Here is a 14,334-nt window from a genome sequence, read left to right as displayed (position 1 = left end):
GTCCCATCATAAAGAAGAAAAGAAACAAAATGATGATTGTGACACCAAACAATAAGCATTCTTACCTTTTTCATCTTCACCTTTTTAGTGACTGTTGGGGGGGGAAACACATTGAGAAAATTCATAAACATTTGAGCAGGAACAGAATTCACCCTTTTCAGGAGCTATAGTCCAATGAGTTATCTCTTCTTGGCCTTCAGAAAGTTCAGAAGGGCTTTTGTGAAACTTCCAGTAACCTCAACTGGCCTCTTAGTTGTAGATAGTTAATTGTAGATAGACAGCAAGCACCCCCAAAATCTGAGCTGATGTTGTCAATTCAGCTTTAGGAGCTCATCCAATGAGCTCCTTTGGATGTCCAAATTTGGTTAGCAAAAAATGGTTAGCATGTAAAGGATTAAGACTCTATGTCCAGTCTGCGGCATACTTGTGACTATTTCGTGCTATCCTATTGTCTAAAATTATTTGATGAATACCTTATTGATAACTGCCTTATTAAGACATTTATCAAGCATACCTCTGGGCGGTAAGTTGTGGGCTTTGGTTTCTTCTAATGGATTGCAGTAATATTGACTCAGAGATCTCACCGTTGCTTGTCCCACCACTGGCTTATATCCAAAATCGCGGTGATCAATTACCTTCAGTTCAATGGGAGGAGAATAATCTTCGTCAACAGGCAGGTACTGCAGAAAGTCAAGATGGAAAAAAGGAACCTGTCAGGGTTCCAAATAGCATCCAAACGTAGATCAGAGTCCAAGGCAAAGTATTGCTCAAAGTTCCAATTTATGAAGAGAGCCATGTTGGCACATCTGGGAAAACCCAAATTTGAAAACTTCCTGGTTTTCCCCATCAAGTTGAAAGTTCAAGATCTTGCCCCCACACCCATAAGTCCATCACATGATCCAATCTCCAATTGCCATGCTGGCAGTTCCACCCATCCAGTTCCGGTCAGGTGCAGAGGTGCAGAGACAAAGGATGACCTTGGCTTTCTAGAAAGGAATTCTGTTTTGGCTACATAGCATTTTACTCTGTACCATTCCTCCTCCCATTTCCCCACAATAGAAAAGGCATAATAGAATAATAGAAAGTGTGGCATGTGCTCCTGTCCATGTTTATATTTACACAGTACATGTTATCTCATAAATGTTTGACAAAATAAAAACAAACAAACAAACAAACAAACAAACAAATACCTGTATTCTGCTCCTCCCTCAGTTTCTTAAACTTTGCTTATGCAACTCACCACTTTCATGAGATAGATGTTGATTGAAAAATTTGGGTATTCCTGGAGGTTCCTGATGGTTGTTGTCTGAATGGACTCTCCTCCACACTCTACAATGAGGCTGGGGTTGTTCACAACCATCAGTTTGTAATTCTTCATGTCGCGAAGACCCCAGGCAAGAATCTAGGGGGATGTTTGACAAAAGAGTAAGTTGAATCATCCATCGATTGTGTATAAGATTACCCCCATCTCTCTCAGTTGATCTCAGTTCTTAATAACTTCATGCACACATCTATCTCTATACAGCCTTCTTGGCAGCAACATGGAAGTGGTTTTGCCAAGGTTCTCTCCTGAGATATAGAACTTAGGACATATAATTAATGTGGTTGGAAGGGACCTTGGAGGTCTTCTAGTCCAACTCCCTGTTTTCTAGTCTTGGGTTTTCAGATGATTTCTGCTAGTACACGTATCTCAAACCAAGTCTAGCATACACCCTGTCAGGCCCGCAGCCATCTTTTCTTTTGGATCTCAGGCCTGCCACACTTTCTATTATCCTACTATGCATTTTCTATTGTGGGAAAATGGGGGGGGGGGATTGAACAGAGTTAGATACTATGTAGCCATAACAAAATTATTTCTAGAAAGCCAAGGTCATCCTTTGTCTCTGTGTCTCTGCACCTGACTGGAACTGGATGGGTGGAAGCTGCCAGCATGGCAGTGGAAGATTAGACCATGTGATGGACTTGTGGGTGTGGGGGAAAGATCTTGAACTTTCAACTGGGTGGGGAAAACTTCCCAGATGTGCCAACACGGCTCTCTTCATAAATTGGAACTTTGAGAAATACTTTGCCTCAGACTCTGATTGTATTTTGGATGCTATTTGGAACCCTGACACACTTTCTCTCTCACCCACATGCACTAGAGCTGTGATGGCGAACCTATGGCACATGCAGTGCCCTCTCTGTGGGCACATGAGCCGTTGCCCCAATTCAGTTCTGATGCTTGCCACCTCAACTGTTTCACAAGCTTACCTCCACAGCCATCAGCCGCAAAATGGGCCGGATTTCTTTGGGGATTGTGTATACACCATCTTTCCAAGTAGGAGGTGGAAGTTTCCCCATGGATCCATCCTGGAAGAAGAAAAGGGAGAACTTTCTGAAGTTGGCTTTGAGATGAGTGTGCTAACTAGATACAAGAACCATCCTCCTGAGATATTAACACACATCAGGTGCGAAGAATCAGGATGACTCGTAATTCCAGTTCAGATGACTTATTGTTCAAGCCTATACATAAGAATCTAGTCAGTCGACACTAAATTGGTGCTTGATAAGAGTTAATGGAATTCAAGAGGGACTGGACTTGGAAACTACTCAAGGAGAGAAGCAATCTGGAGTTAAGGAGAAAAGTCCTTACAATGAGGACAGTTAACCAGTGGAACAGAAGTTTCCTTTAGAAGTTGTGGGTGCTCCTTCACTGGAGGTTTTTAAGAAGAGACTGGACAGTCACTTGTCTGAAATGATGTAGGTATAGGGTCTCCTGCTTGAGAAGGGGGAGTCCAGTCTCTTCTTGAAAGCCTCCAGTGATGAAGCTCCCACAACTTTTGAAGGCAACTTCTGTTCCACTGGTTGATTGTTCTCACTGTCAGAAAATTCCTCCTTACTTCCAGGTTGAATCTCTCCTTGGTCAGTTTACATCCATTATTCCTTGTCTGCCCTTTGAGTGCTTTGGAGAATAGCTTGACCCCCTCCTCTCTATGGCAACCCCTCAAATATTGGAAGACTGCTATCCTGTCTCCCCTGGTTCTTCTCTTCCCTAGACTTCCCATGCCCAGTCCCTGCAACCATCCATCGTATGTTTGAGCCTCCAGTCCCCTAATCATCTTGTTTGCTCGTCTCTACACTATTTATAGAGTCTCAATATCTTTTTGGTAGTACTTGTGACAGTTCCTACAGAGTTCTCAAAAACATGTCATGTGGCATTGTTTGTTTGTTTGTTTGTTTGTTTTACCTTCCTGTCCAAGAGAAGCTCAAAAGCAGCCATGAGATAACCATTCTCCTCTTCGTTTATGGTGATAAGATGCTTCTGGAGACGGGGTATCTTTCGTGAATTGAGATCCAGGCACACAATTGGAATGCAGATGCATCTTCCCATAAAGTCATTGGATTGGGCCTATCAGAAGGAAGTGACACAAAGCAGATAAGCATAACAACAAGGTGGCCAAGAGCAAAGAAGAACGCATCTGGAAGTTGGGTAAGATAATACAACAACCAGCCAGATTCAGCCCCCTGCTCAAGCAGGAGAACATATACCATCTCAGGCAAGTGACTGTCTAGTCTCTTCTTTAAAATGTCCAGTAATGGAGCATCCACAATTTCTGGAGGCAAGGTGTTCCACTGGTTAATTGTCCTCACTGTTAGGAGGTTTCTCCTTAATTCCAGGTTGCTTCTCTCTCTGATCAGTTTCCAACCATTAGTTCTTGTCCTGCCATCGGGTGCTTTGAAAAATAATTTGACCCCCTCATCTTTCTGGCAGTCCCTCTAATACTGGAATAATGCTATCATGTCACCCTGCCTCATGGAGTTCTTATTTTATGGATAAAATAAATGGAAACCATCAAGTAACTGGTCTGAGGCCCAGAGGACACATGGGACAGAAGTGTAAGAAATGTGAAAGAATGTAACTTTCATGAAGCAAAGGGATGAGCAATTAAGGGAATAATGATATTTGGGAAAAGGCATGAGAAAGAAACTCAAAATAATCCCACATTGATTTTTTTAAGTATAAGTGGTGGTGGTGGTGGTGGAACTGGAGGCTTTCAGGATTCCACTGTCATATCCTATGATGGTGTCTTTTTTAATTTTTTTGACAACTTCAAGATGTTTGAATGTCAACTCTCAATATTCTGGGAGTTGAAATTCACACATCTTAAACTAAATTACTGATTAATTAATAATGTAATTAATTACATTATTTTTAATTAAATTATTACATGATTAATAGTTTAATTGTTTAAAATTAAAATAATTCTGTAGCAGTCATCCAATATTTGGGGGGGCTGCCATAGAGAAGGGGGGGGTCAGCTTATTCTCTAAAGCACCTGAGGGCAGGGCAAGAAGCAACGGGTGGAAACTAATCAAGGAGAGAAGCAACTTACAACTAAGGAGAAAATGCCTGACAGTTAGAACAATTATCCAGTGGAAGAACTTGCCTCCAGAAGTTGTGGGTACTCCAATGCTGGAGGCTTTAAAAAAAAAGCTTGGACAACCATTTGTCTGGAATTATATGAGATCTCCTGCTTGAGAAGGGGATGGTATAGAAGATCTCCAACATCCATTCCAACTCTGTTATTTTGTATTCTATACTAGCTGAATACTATTTATTCATAGGTGGAAAATGTCTTGTCCCCCTTACCAGAGAGAGCCCCTCTATGGATTATTGTAAAACCATTATCATGGCAATTCCACTGTGCTGTACAGTAGAAGCCATTTTACAGCACTAAGTAGAAGCCATTTGAAGGCACAACAGGCGGTATCTTAACAGAACACCTCCCCCCCGCAAGGGATGTTAGGGGTGTCTTACCCCCACAGTATTTGTCTCCAGAGAGTAAGTCATCTGTGTACAATGCATAAAATTTACTCTGACTTAAACAGTGTGGTTGAATTACATGGACCTCATCATCCAGTATATACTCTGATACACTCAGGGTAGGTTGGACAACTGGAGAAATGAGCAGGCACAATGTTTGAATTTCCTGGAAATTACCGTAAGCCAAAATAGCAAAATGCCACGAGGACAAGGACTGAATCTCTATAGGGTCAGGAAACTGTGACTTATTCTGATGCTTACTTAACAGATTGACAAAGTTGGAAGGAATCTTGTAGTCCACCTCCCCCCACCCCAAGCAGGACACCCTACAGCATTTCTGACAAATGGCAGTCCAGTCTCTTCTTGAAAGCTTCCAGTGATGAAGCTCTCACAACTTCCGAAGGCAACTTCTGTTCCATCAGTTGATTGTTCCCACTGTCAGAAAATGCCTCCATATTTCTAGATTGAATCTCTCCTTGTTCCATTTCAAACCATTATTCCTTGTCTGGCCTTCGGGTGCTTTGCAAAATAGCTTGACCCCCTCTTCCTCTCTGTGGCAGCCCCTCAAATATTGGAAGAGTGCTATCATGTCTCTCCTGGTCCTTCTCTTCACTAGACTAGCCATGCCCAGTTCCTGCAACCGTCTGTCATATGTTTCAGGCTCCAGTCCCCTCATCATCCTGGTTGCTCTTCTCTGCATTCTTTCTAGAGTCTCAACATCTTGTTTATAGTGTGGCAAGCAAAACTGGATGCAGGTGTGATCTTACTAAGGCTTTAGAGAGTGCTATTAATACCTCCCGTGAGAACCTCACTTCTCATGAACTATGGAAAAGTCCCCCATACATACACTTGAATCATAGTCAAAGATCTCCACTGCCACTATGGGGGTATCCTCCGCCGTCCCATGAGGCTCTCCATAAATCAAAATGTCTTCAAAGAGAAGGGTCTCATCCCAGCATGGGTGCAGCGTGCCATTGATAATGTGGGTGCAGTGGCTCATATGAAGGAAAGAGACATGGGCCACAGGATCTGTCAGAGACACAAAACCTCACTTCATTTTGCTTATTATTTAATTTGTACCCTGCCTTTACTATTATTTTTTTGTTTTACAAATAACTCAAGGTGGCAAAGTGTGTAGAAATTCTCAGTCATCTAGGTTATGGTTCAGGGGTGAAATCCTCCCAGTTTGGCTTGAATTGGCAGTAAAAAATGCCTTTAAAAGTGAGAAAAAGTTGGCCATGCCCACCCAGTCACATGACCCTCCCCCCACCAAGCTACGCCCACAAAATCGGTGGTGAAAAAAATTAGATTTCACCACTCTCATGGTTGTCGCAAAGGTGTCTTTTTCAGGAGGCAACTGGACTTTCTTATTTTTTCTTTGAAGAGGTTTTACTTCTCATCCAAGAAGCTCCTTCAGCTCTGACTTCCCCCACCATCCAGTCAGAGCTGAAGAAGCTTCTTCTTTTTTAAATATTTTATTTATACAATCATATCGTCTTTGCAGGACATTTTGCATTTTTTACATTTCCACTGTGTTTCCTTTATCAATACATATATATCTTATATAACTACGTATATCCATATCCATATTTTACACATCTTTCGTACATACTATATACATTTGATCCTCCCATGTTTCTTATTTCATCTACAACACAATACAACTCACAGTGAAGACAAAAGAAAAAAAATATCCCTAACCCAGTGTTTCTCAACCTTGGCAACTTGAAGATGTCTGGACTTCAACTCCCAGAATTCCCCAGCCAGCGAATGCTGGCTGGGGAATTCTGGGAGTTGAAGTCCAGACATCTTCAAGTTGCCAAGGTTGAGAAACACTGCCCTAACCCAATAAATCATATTAACAGACACCCAGTACCATTACACCAATGTGAACATGTTACACGTTACGCTCCAATCCTTCAAGTCCATCGTATTACTTAGCTATGATGTTATTTCACATTGAGGAGCCTGACAGCACATGGATAAAAACTGTTCTTCAAGTATCCTGTTTACCTTACCAGTTCAAACCAGCTATATCCTACCCCTGGTTTCAGGACTGTCCAACAATATAGATTTGTGTTGTGGCCCAGCAGGAGCTGTTGGAGTTGCCATCAGACTCCGACAGCAAGGGGCCCTATGAGTCGGCTCTGGAAGATGTGGAGGACCCTGGACAGGGTTCCAACTCTGAGCAGGGCGCAGAGAGGCTGGTTGGCCACCAGGAGGCACCTGAGGCCTGGAGCAGTGGTGAGAGCCAAAGGGAGTGTGCTCCCAAAGTCAAACCTTGGAGAAGTGGGGAGGAGACAAGGGAGTGTGATCCTGATCTCATGCATTGGAGCAGTGGGGAGGAGACAAGGGAGTTGGTCCTGGATGCCCGGCAACGGAGGGCTAATAGGCGTAAAGAACAGTTATGCAGTTACAGGAGATAATTGAACTCAGCTGGTGGTAATTAGGCTCCTCTCAAGACTATAAAAGGAATGGCTTTCCACAAGCTCCTCGCAGGAATCAACGTATTTACTAGAGCTGGAGAAGCTATCATGGCTATCTTGGCAGGCTGGATTGCTGCCAAGGTCTGGTCGGTGCTGGATTGCTGCCAAGGTTTAGTCTGTGTGTTAATAAATCCTTGAAGTATCTTTGTCTCGGTGTGCTTTGGTGTATGAAGAGGGGGGCGGGTTAGAACAGATTTGGATAGTCACATTGCACTGAATTTAATTCCCTTTCTGTTCCATCTTCTGGTCTAGATAATTCCCCATGGAAAGGACTATTATTTCCATAGGGAAGATGGAGATACAGAGAAAAGCTGCATTAAGCCAAATTAACTTAATCCCAGCACATGGGGAGGAATCTAGAAGCCACCACTACCTCCCAACTTCAAAGGAAGAACAATACTTGTGCCTTTGTACGCCACTGAGTAAATGAATAGGAATGTTCACAATAGTCAAAGAGAAGAGCAAGGGCGAACTAATTTTATCTTGGCTGGGTGTGTAGGAAGCATCTCTTTTGTACTACTCACCTGCGGTCCCTTTCACAATGCTTTGCAGGAGATCCCTGGCTTGGTACATGTAGCAGCGCAACTGGAAGTACACTGGACCTGTCAGGTTGTATCATTTACAAAAGGAAAACAAAGAGAGAACAAAAGAAAATGTTAATACATATACTAGTAACAATAGTAATAATATAACAGAATAATTTTGGCTCAGTTTCTCTTTATATCAATGGCAGGGTTCCAAATAGCTTCAATAGCTTGAACTTTCCTCAAAGTTCAAATTTATTAAGAGAGTCATGTTGGCACATCTGAGAAAACCTGAATCTGAAAGCTTCCCTATTTTCTCCACCCAGTTGAAAGTTTAAGATCTTGCCCCCATGCCCACCAGTCCATCACATGGTCCAATCTTCCACTGCCATGCTGGCAATTCCACCCATCCAGTTCCGGTCAGGTGCAGAGGTGCAATGACCTTGGCTTTCTAGAAAGGATTTTCTTATGGCTACATAGCATCTAACTTCGTACAATTCTCCCTCCCATTTTCCCACAATAGAAAATGCATAGTAGAATAATAGAAAATGTGGCAGGCCAAAGATCCAACAGAAAAGATGACTGCAGGCCTGACAATAAGCTTATTCATAATTCTGTTAATTATATTGGCATATTTATAAACATAAACCATCTTTATATTTAATTCATAAATAGCAATAATCTTTCTTCATCTAATTTCTACCTTTTATCTTTAACCACTCATAAAATCTATTCCATGTCAAGTAAAATTCTTCTTTGTCTGTAATTTTTAAAGTCAATCTATCCATCTCTGCAAGGTCTAATATTTTTTGAATTACATCCTCATCGGATTCTCAATTTTCCAATATTGTGCAAATGCAATCTTTGTGTCAGATTTCCTAAAGATCCCCTAATTGGTTCATAATTATCAAGTCAGGTTTTAACACCAAACCAGTGATTTATTAGGTGCTCCATTAGGTAATATCTGTTCGCAGTCAATCCTGTGCTTTGTTTACTGTCAGTAAATGCAAAACTAAATCTTAGCATTTTAGGTTCATGCTAATGGCATAAACAAGAAGCAAAACAATTAGATTTTGTAATAGCTTTGCACTATGTAGCACAACCTTGTTAACTCTCAAGTGTCCCACTCCCTGCTATATATTCTGAATGGTCTGTGATTAATTAATACAGGTATATATATATGTTTATACACATAGTCCTTGACTTACAACAGTTCATTTAGTGACTGAAGCTACAACATTGCTGATAATAGTGACTTATGGGGGAAAGAGAGCTGACGTTGCGACGGCACAACATGTCAATATTTCTGTTGTTGGACAGTCCATTTGGACCTAAACCATCCTGTAGAGATGGTGATTGAGAGGGGAACCTCCTGCTGATCTCAGGGACACCGAAAAGTCCCTTGATGAGCGCCTCCACCTGTTTACTGGACCCGTGCCCCTCCTGCCTAGTTTCGACCAGCAGGGAGGTGACCAGTGCTTCTTTGCAGGAGGGGTCTTTCTCGCAACCATTAAAGGAAGTGGTGGTGAGGCCCCTCCTCAAGAAGCCTTCCCTGGATCCAGCCGTCCTGAAAAACTACCGTCCGGTCTCCAACCTTCCTTTTTGGGGGAAGGTTGTTGAGAAGGTGGTGGCGCTTCAGCTCCGAAGGACATTGCGCATCTGCATCAAGACATTGGGGGTTTGTTCGGACATTGCGCCTGGCCTCCCATCAATTTTGGTGGCCCCATCTGAAAGATGATGTACGGATGTGCATGCAGTCCTGTGCCCAGTGTCATGGGGCCAGGTCTACCACAACTCCGCCGAGATTCCAGTCTTTGTCGACTACGGTTCCCGCAGCACTGAACGTTGTCTCTGGGTTCCCGGTGGGGTGCCGGGGTCTTGAACCGTGTTCTGGGGAGGCCGTCACCAATCCTTCTGGGCCACACCCTGATCATTGAAGCCGGGGGAAAGACTCTGCGGGAGGGGATTGCGTGGTGGCTGGTGGGTCGGCCGTGCAGAGGGTGGAGGACCCTGGACAGGGTGTTAAGGCTCGGCCGAAGTCGGTAGAGCTGCCGTCAACCTCCAATGGAAAGGGGGTTGGTGGATTGGCCTTGCAGAGGGTGGAGGACCCTAAACAGGGAGTTAAGGCTCGGCCGAAGTCGGTAGAGCTGCCATCAACCTCCGACGGAAAGGGGGTTGGTGGATTGGCCGTGCAGAGGGTGGAGGACCCTAAACAGGAAGTGAAGGCTCGGCCACAGTCGGTAGAGCTGCCATCAACCTCCGACAGTAGGAGGGGTGGTGAGTCGGGCTTGTGGAGGGTGGATGTCCCTGGATGGGGTGTTGACGCCAGGAAAGGCAGAAGGAAACATGGTGGCCACCGGATACCGAAAGAGTTCCGATTCAAGGGAGCTATGCCTCCAGAGGTTTGGAATTCATGAAAAAGGCACCAAGAGAAATGGGTGCGGGTCATCTTGGGGACACGTCATCCCGACCATCGGACCCCGGGGAAAGGGCCCTACGGTGGGGGATAATGTTGTGACTCAGCAGTTATGCTGAGAGCTTTTTCAGCATACAAAATTCAGTGTGGGGATTCAGCAGTTCTGCTGAGAGCTTTTTCAGCATACAAAATTCAGTGTGGGGATTCAGCAGTTCTGCTGAGAGCTTTTTCAGGATCAAGAGTCATTAGGCAGCTGGGAGTGGTTAGAGGTAGGTTTGGAGATAAAAGGAGAGATGCTGCCATGCCCCAGTTGCTGGAGTCAACATACGTTCATTCGTCCCTTCGTATGTTCTGTGTCTGGTACAATATTGCTGGCTGATTACTCGTGATTATGCCTGTTACATTTGGAGAAATGCTTTGATGTTTTCATGTAAAACTGTTCCGTGAAGACTTCGGAAGAAGTGCATCTTGCTTGTAAGCATTTGTTTTGGAATTCTTATCAGAGTTTTGTTTATGTTATTTTCTGGGCTCGAAGCCAGTTTGAACTGAAAAACTGATAAAAAGTCCTCTTAAGCCTTGTCTCCCTGCGTTTGTTAATGAGCCGCCCAGGGGGGGGGGGTCAGAACAGGTTGAGATATATTAATTGTGATATACATGAATATAGGTGAATTTAAAATATGCGATTTGATATGAAAAGCAGGTTGGTGACTATGGAAGAGATGCATGGAAATACTGTAACCAACTGACATACTTTCTACAATTTGTAATGGAAGATGGTTTTTTACTTTTATTGTTATGTTTGTCCTTGTTCAAAAACAAATAAAAATTGTTTTTTAAAAAAGAAAATAGTGACTTATGACTGTTTTTCACAGTTAGGACCTTTGCAACATCCCCATGGTCACATGATTAAAATTCAAATGCTTGGCAAGTGATTCATATCTATGACGGTTGCAGGGTCCCAGGATCGTGTGATCCCCTTTTTCCGACCTTCTAACAAGCAAAAGTCCATGGGGAAGCTAGATTCACTTAGCAACTGTATTACTAATTTAACAGCTGCAATGATTCACTTAACTAACATGGAAAGAGATGTTGTAAAATGGGGCAAAACTCAACTCATTTCCCACTTAGCGGCATAAATTCTGGGCTCATTTGTGGTCGTAAATCGAGGATTTCAGTAAGGCATTTGACAGAATAGAGTTCCACAGCCTATTTCTTGGTAAGTTAGAAAAATGTGGGATGGATGGATTAATAACTGGCTGATGGATTAATAACTGGCTGACCAACTGTACCCAACGTGTAGTCCTCAATGGAACTATGTCTACATGGATGGAAGTAAGCAATGGGCTACCCCAAGCTTCTGTCTTAGGCCCAGTAGTCCCAAAGGTGCTTTTTCAGGAGGAAACTGGACTTTTTCTTTTGAAGATGTTTCACTTTTCATCCAAGAAGCTTCTTCAGCTCTGACAAGATAGTGGAGAATGGAAGGATTGATACTCCTTGCAGGCAACTGGTCATTTGCAGCCTTTTAGAAGATTGTTAAAGCACTTGGACCTTCATCAGTGTCCTCAGGGTCACCTGAGTGGTGCAAATGGTTTCTATAGTCTGCAATTTTCCCTTTGGAAATCTATTCCTTCTCCCACACCACTCAAAGGGTCTTCATCCCAAATTGTATAGTTAAAAGTCTAGACATTCTCCGTCATCCAGGTCCTGGTTGTTCCAAAGGTGCTTTTTCAGGAGGCTACTGGACTTTCTTGTTTTTTCTTTGGAAGATGTTTCACTTCTCATTATATAAATCCTTTGTCTCATATAAATCTTTCCATTCCCCACTATCCTGTCAGAGCTGAAGAAGCTTCTTGGATGAGAAGTGAAACATCTTCCAAAGAAAAAACAAGAAAGTCCAGTTGTCTCCTGAAAAAGCAACTTTGGGACAACCAGGATGTGGATGACTGATAATTTTTACAGAACCTTAGACCCAGTACTCTTCAATATCTTCACAAACAATTTAGATGAAGGAACAGACAAAAGGAACTCATCCAATTTGCTGATGACACGAAGTTGGATGCAGGGGTGAAATCCTCCCAGTTCAGCCCAGTTCTGCTGAACCGGTAGGGACAATTGTCGGTTTTGCAAACCGATAGTAAAAATCGGGGTTTTTTCTTTCAAGGAAGCTTTTTTCCTGCTTTTTAAAGCATTTTCTCCTGCCTATTCGCCCGATCTGGCAGGAAAAAAATGCTTTAAAAAGTGAAAAAAAGTTGGCCATACCCACCCAGTCACATGACACTCCCCACCAAGCCACGCCCACAGAACTGGTAGCAAAAAATATTAGATTTCACCACTGGTTGGAAGGTTTTCAGAAAGATAAACTGGATAAATTGAACACCCTTTATGGCTGTCCTTGCATGAGCCAATCTTTCCTAACATTACTGGTTGGGTCTTCTAATGTGTGAAGGCCAACTCCATCTGAAGAACCTCAACTGGAGAAAGATGCTTCTGGGAACTCACTCTTGAAGACGCAGAAGAGAAGAGGGGTGTTCATCTTCAAAAGGCCTTGGGAAGCCGGGGGTTCTACTTCGATCGCCTCTTTTTCATCTTTCTTTCCAGCTTCAGTTTTGTTCTTTTTCAGTTGGCCACCAACCTCCACACCCTGAAATAAAAGAGATATTCGTAAAGCAGCTTTGAGAAAGCAAAAGTTTGAATTTTGGCAGGGACATCCCCAGGACATGAAGATGGAGGTCGCTACCATGTAATTGAGCTCCATCCCCTTTTAATCACGGCTCTTTTTGACCCCCACCCTCTGGAGCAGCGGTCACCCACTGGTGGTCCGTGGACCACTGGTAGTCTGCGAGAAAATGTTGGTGGTCCTCAGAAAAATTATTTGCCTTTTTTATATTGCACTAAATCAGGGGTCCTCAAACTGCAGGATGGATACGTGCAATGAACGTTTGTGTTGCTGCAGAGAATCTCCCCCTTCGAGGTCTTTTTGTGCGAGTTGGAGGGGGCAGAAATTCTGACTTGGGGTCTGCTTCGGCCTCCTGGTGGGGGGCTTTGGGCGAAGGCTGGAGGGAAGTGCCACTGGTGGCAAAGAGCCGGAGGGCCTCGTTCCAGTGGGACTGCATCATGGCCTGGAACTGGCTGACCATCCCACTGAGCATCCAGGCAGTGGTACCTGGCCTTGCACTCCCGCAGGTCTTCCCTCTGTTTGGAAAACCTATGTTCATAGTCCTCAGTGAGGCACTTCTACTGAACCTCCTTCTCAGTCAGATCCAATTTGAACAGAGCCAGCTGTTTTGCCAACTCTTTCTCTTGGTGGCTGCTTAGCTCCAACAACTGCTTCCTGCTGGGGCCCTAAGGTGCCCAGGCGGGCAGTTGAGGAGTGGCTGGGAGGGTAGAGACAAATAGAGGCTGGTGAGGTGCCCCTCAATGTGAGTGACATGGAGTTGGCCACACCCACCCAGTCACATGGCCATGTAACCACGCCCACCCAGCCAGTCATTAGACAGATCATATTAGTGGTCCATGGGATTTAACATTATGAATTTAGTGGTCCCTGAGGTCCGAAAGGTTGGGGATCCCTGATCTGGAGAACGCTGGTTATGCCTTCTCTTACCAAGGAGCCTTCCAAGTAGAAAATGGGTGCCACCAGGCTGGGTGCCACCGGAGTGAGCTTCCTGCGCCAACAGCGTCGCCGGAAAACATCTTCTGGTTGTCTTTGGAGGTGGAACCTCCAGCCGTAGAGAGGAGCATATTCCCAGACCTCCACTTTTGGTTTAACCTCCGAGTGCTGCATGAACCACAGGGAGAAATTTACCGATTATGAAATCTAATTTTGGTCAGAATTTAGCCTTTCTCAAGCTGGTAACCCCAGAGTGGTTATGACAATAGAGAGACAAAGGATCAGAGTTGTAATTTATTTATTTATGTGCACCCCACTTTTATCATCATTTATTTTAGAAAGAAAGTGGGGAACATATGTTGTGCTCTTTCCTCCTCCTCTTTTCCCCACAACAACAATCCTGTGAGGTGGGTTGAGTTGAGAGAGAGGAACTGGGCCAAACTCATCCGGCAGGTTGTTAGGTCTAAAGTGGAATTAGAGCTCACCATCTTCTG

At 43.8% G+C, this 14,334-nt stretch overlaps 1 protein-coding gene across 1 annotated transcript in view; it reads right to left on the bottom strand.

Moving 5' to 3' along the window:
* LOC106542907 (myoferlin) overlaps positions 1-14,334 on the bottom strand; it is an 83,333-nt gene that overhangs the window by 33,928 nt on the left and 35,071 nt on the right. Inside the window, exons 18-26 of the mRNA XM_087703498.1 lie at positions 13,835-14,029; positions 12,730-12,871; positions 7,815-7,892; positions 5,652-5,833; positions 3,227-3,388; positions 2,251-2,349; positions 1,241-1,402; positions 515-680; positions 66-91 (exon numbers count right to left, since the gene is read on the bottom strand). Coding sequence (XP_087559624.1) covers positions 66-91; positions 515-680; positions 1,241-1,402; positions 2,251-2,349; positions 3,227-3,388; positions 5,652-5,833; positions 7,815-7,892; positions 12,730-12,871; positions 13,835-14,029 — 1,212 coding nt within the window. The remainder of the gene's footprint in view (positions 1-65; positions 92-514; positions 681-1,240; positions 1,403-2,250; positions 2,350-3,226; positions 3,389-5,651; positions 5,834-7,814; positions 7,893-12,729; positions 12,872-13,834; positions 14,030-14,334) is intronic.

Source organism: Thamnophis sirtalis, unplaced genomic scaffold (assembly GCF_051295495.1).
Source record: "Thamnophis sirtalis isolate CommonGarterSnake01/CBP01778 unplaced genomic scaffold, rThaSir2_p1.2 scaffold_2, whole genome shotgun sequence".
Lineage (NCBI taxonomy): Eukaryota > Metazoa > Chordata > Lepidosauria > Squamata > Natricidae > Thamnophis > Thamnophis sirtalis.
Note: the sequence above shows the minus strand (reverse complement) of the source record. Positions and strands in the feature narration are given on the sequence as shown.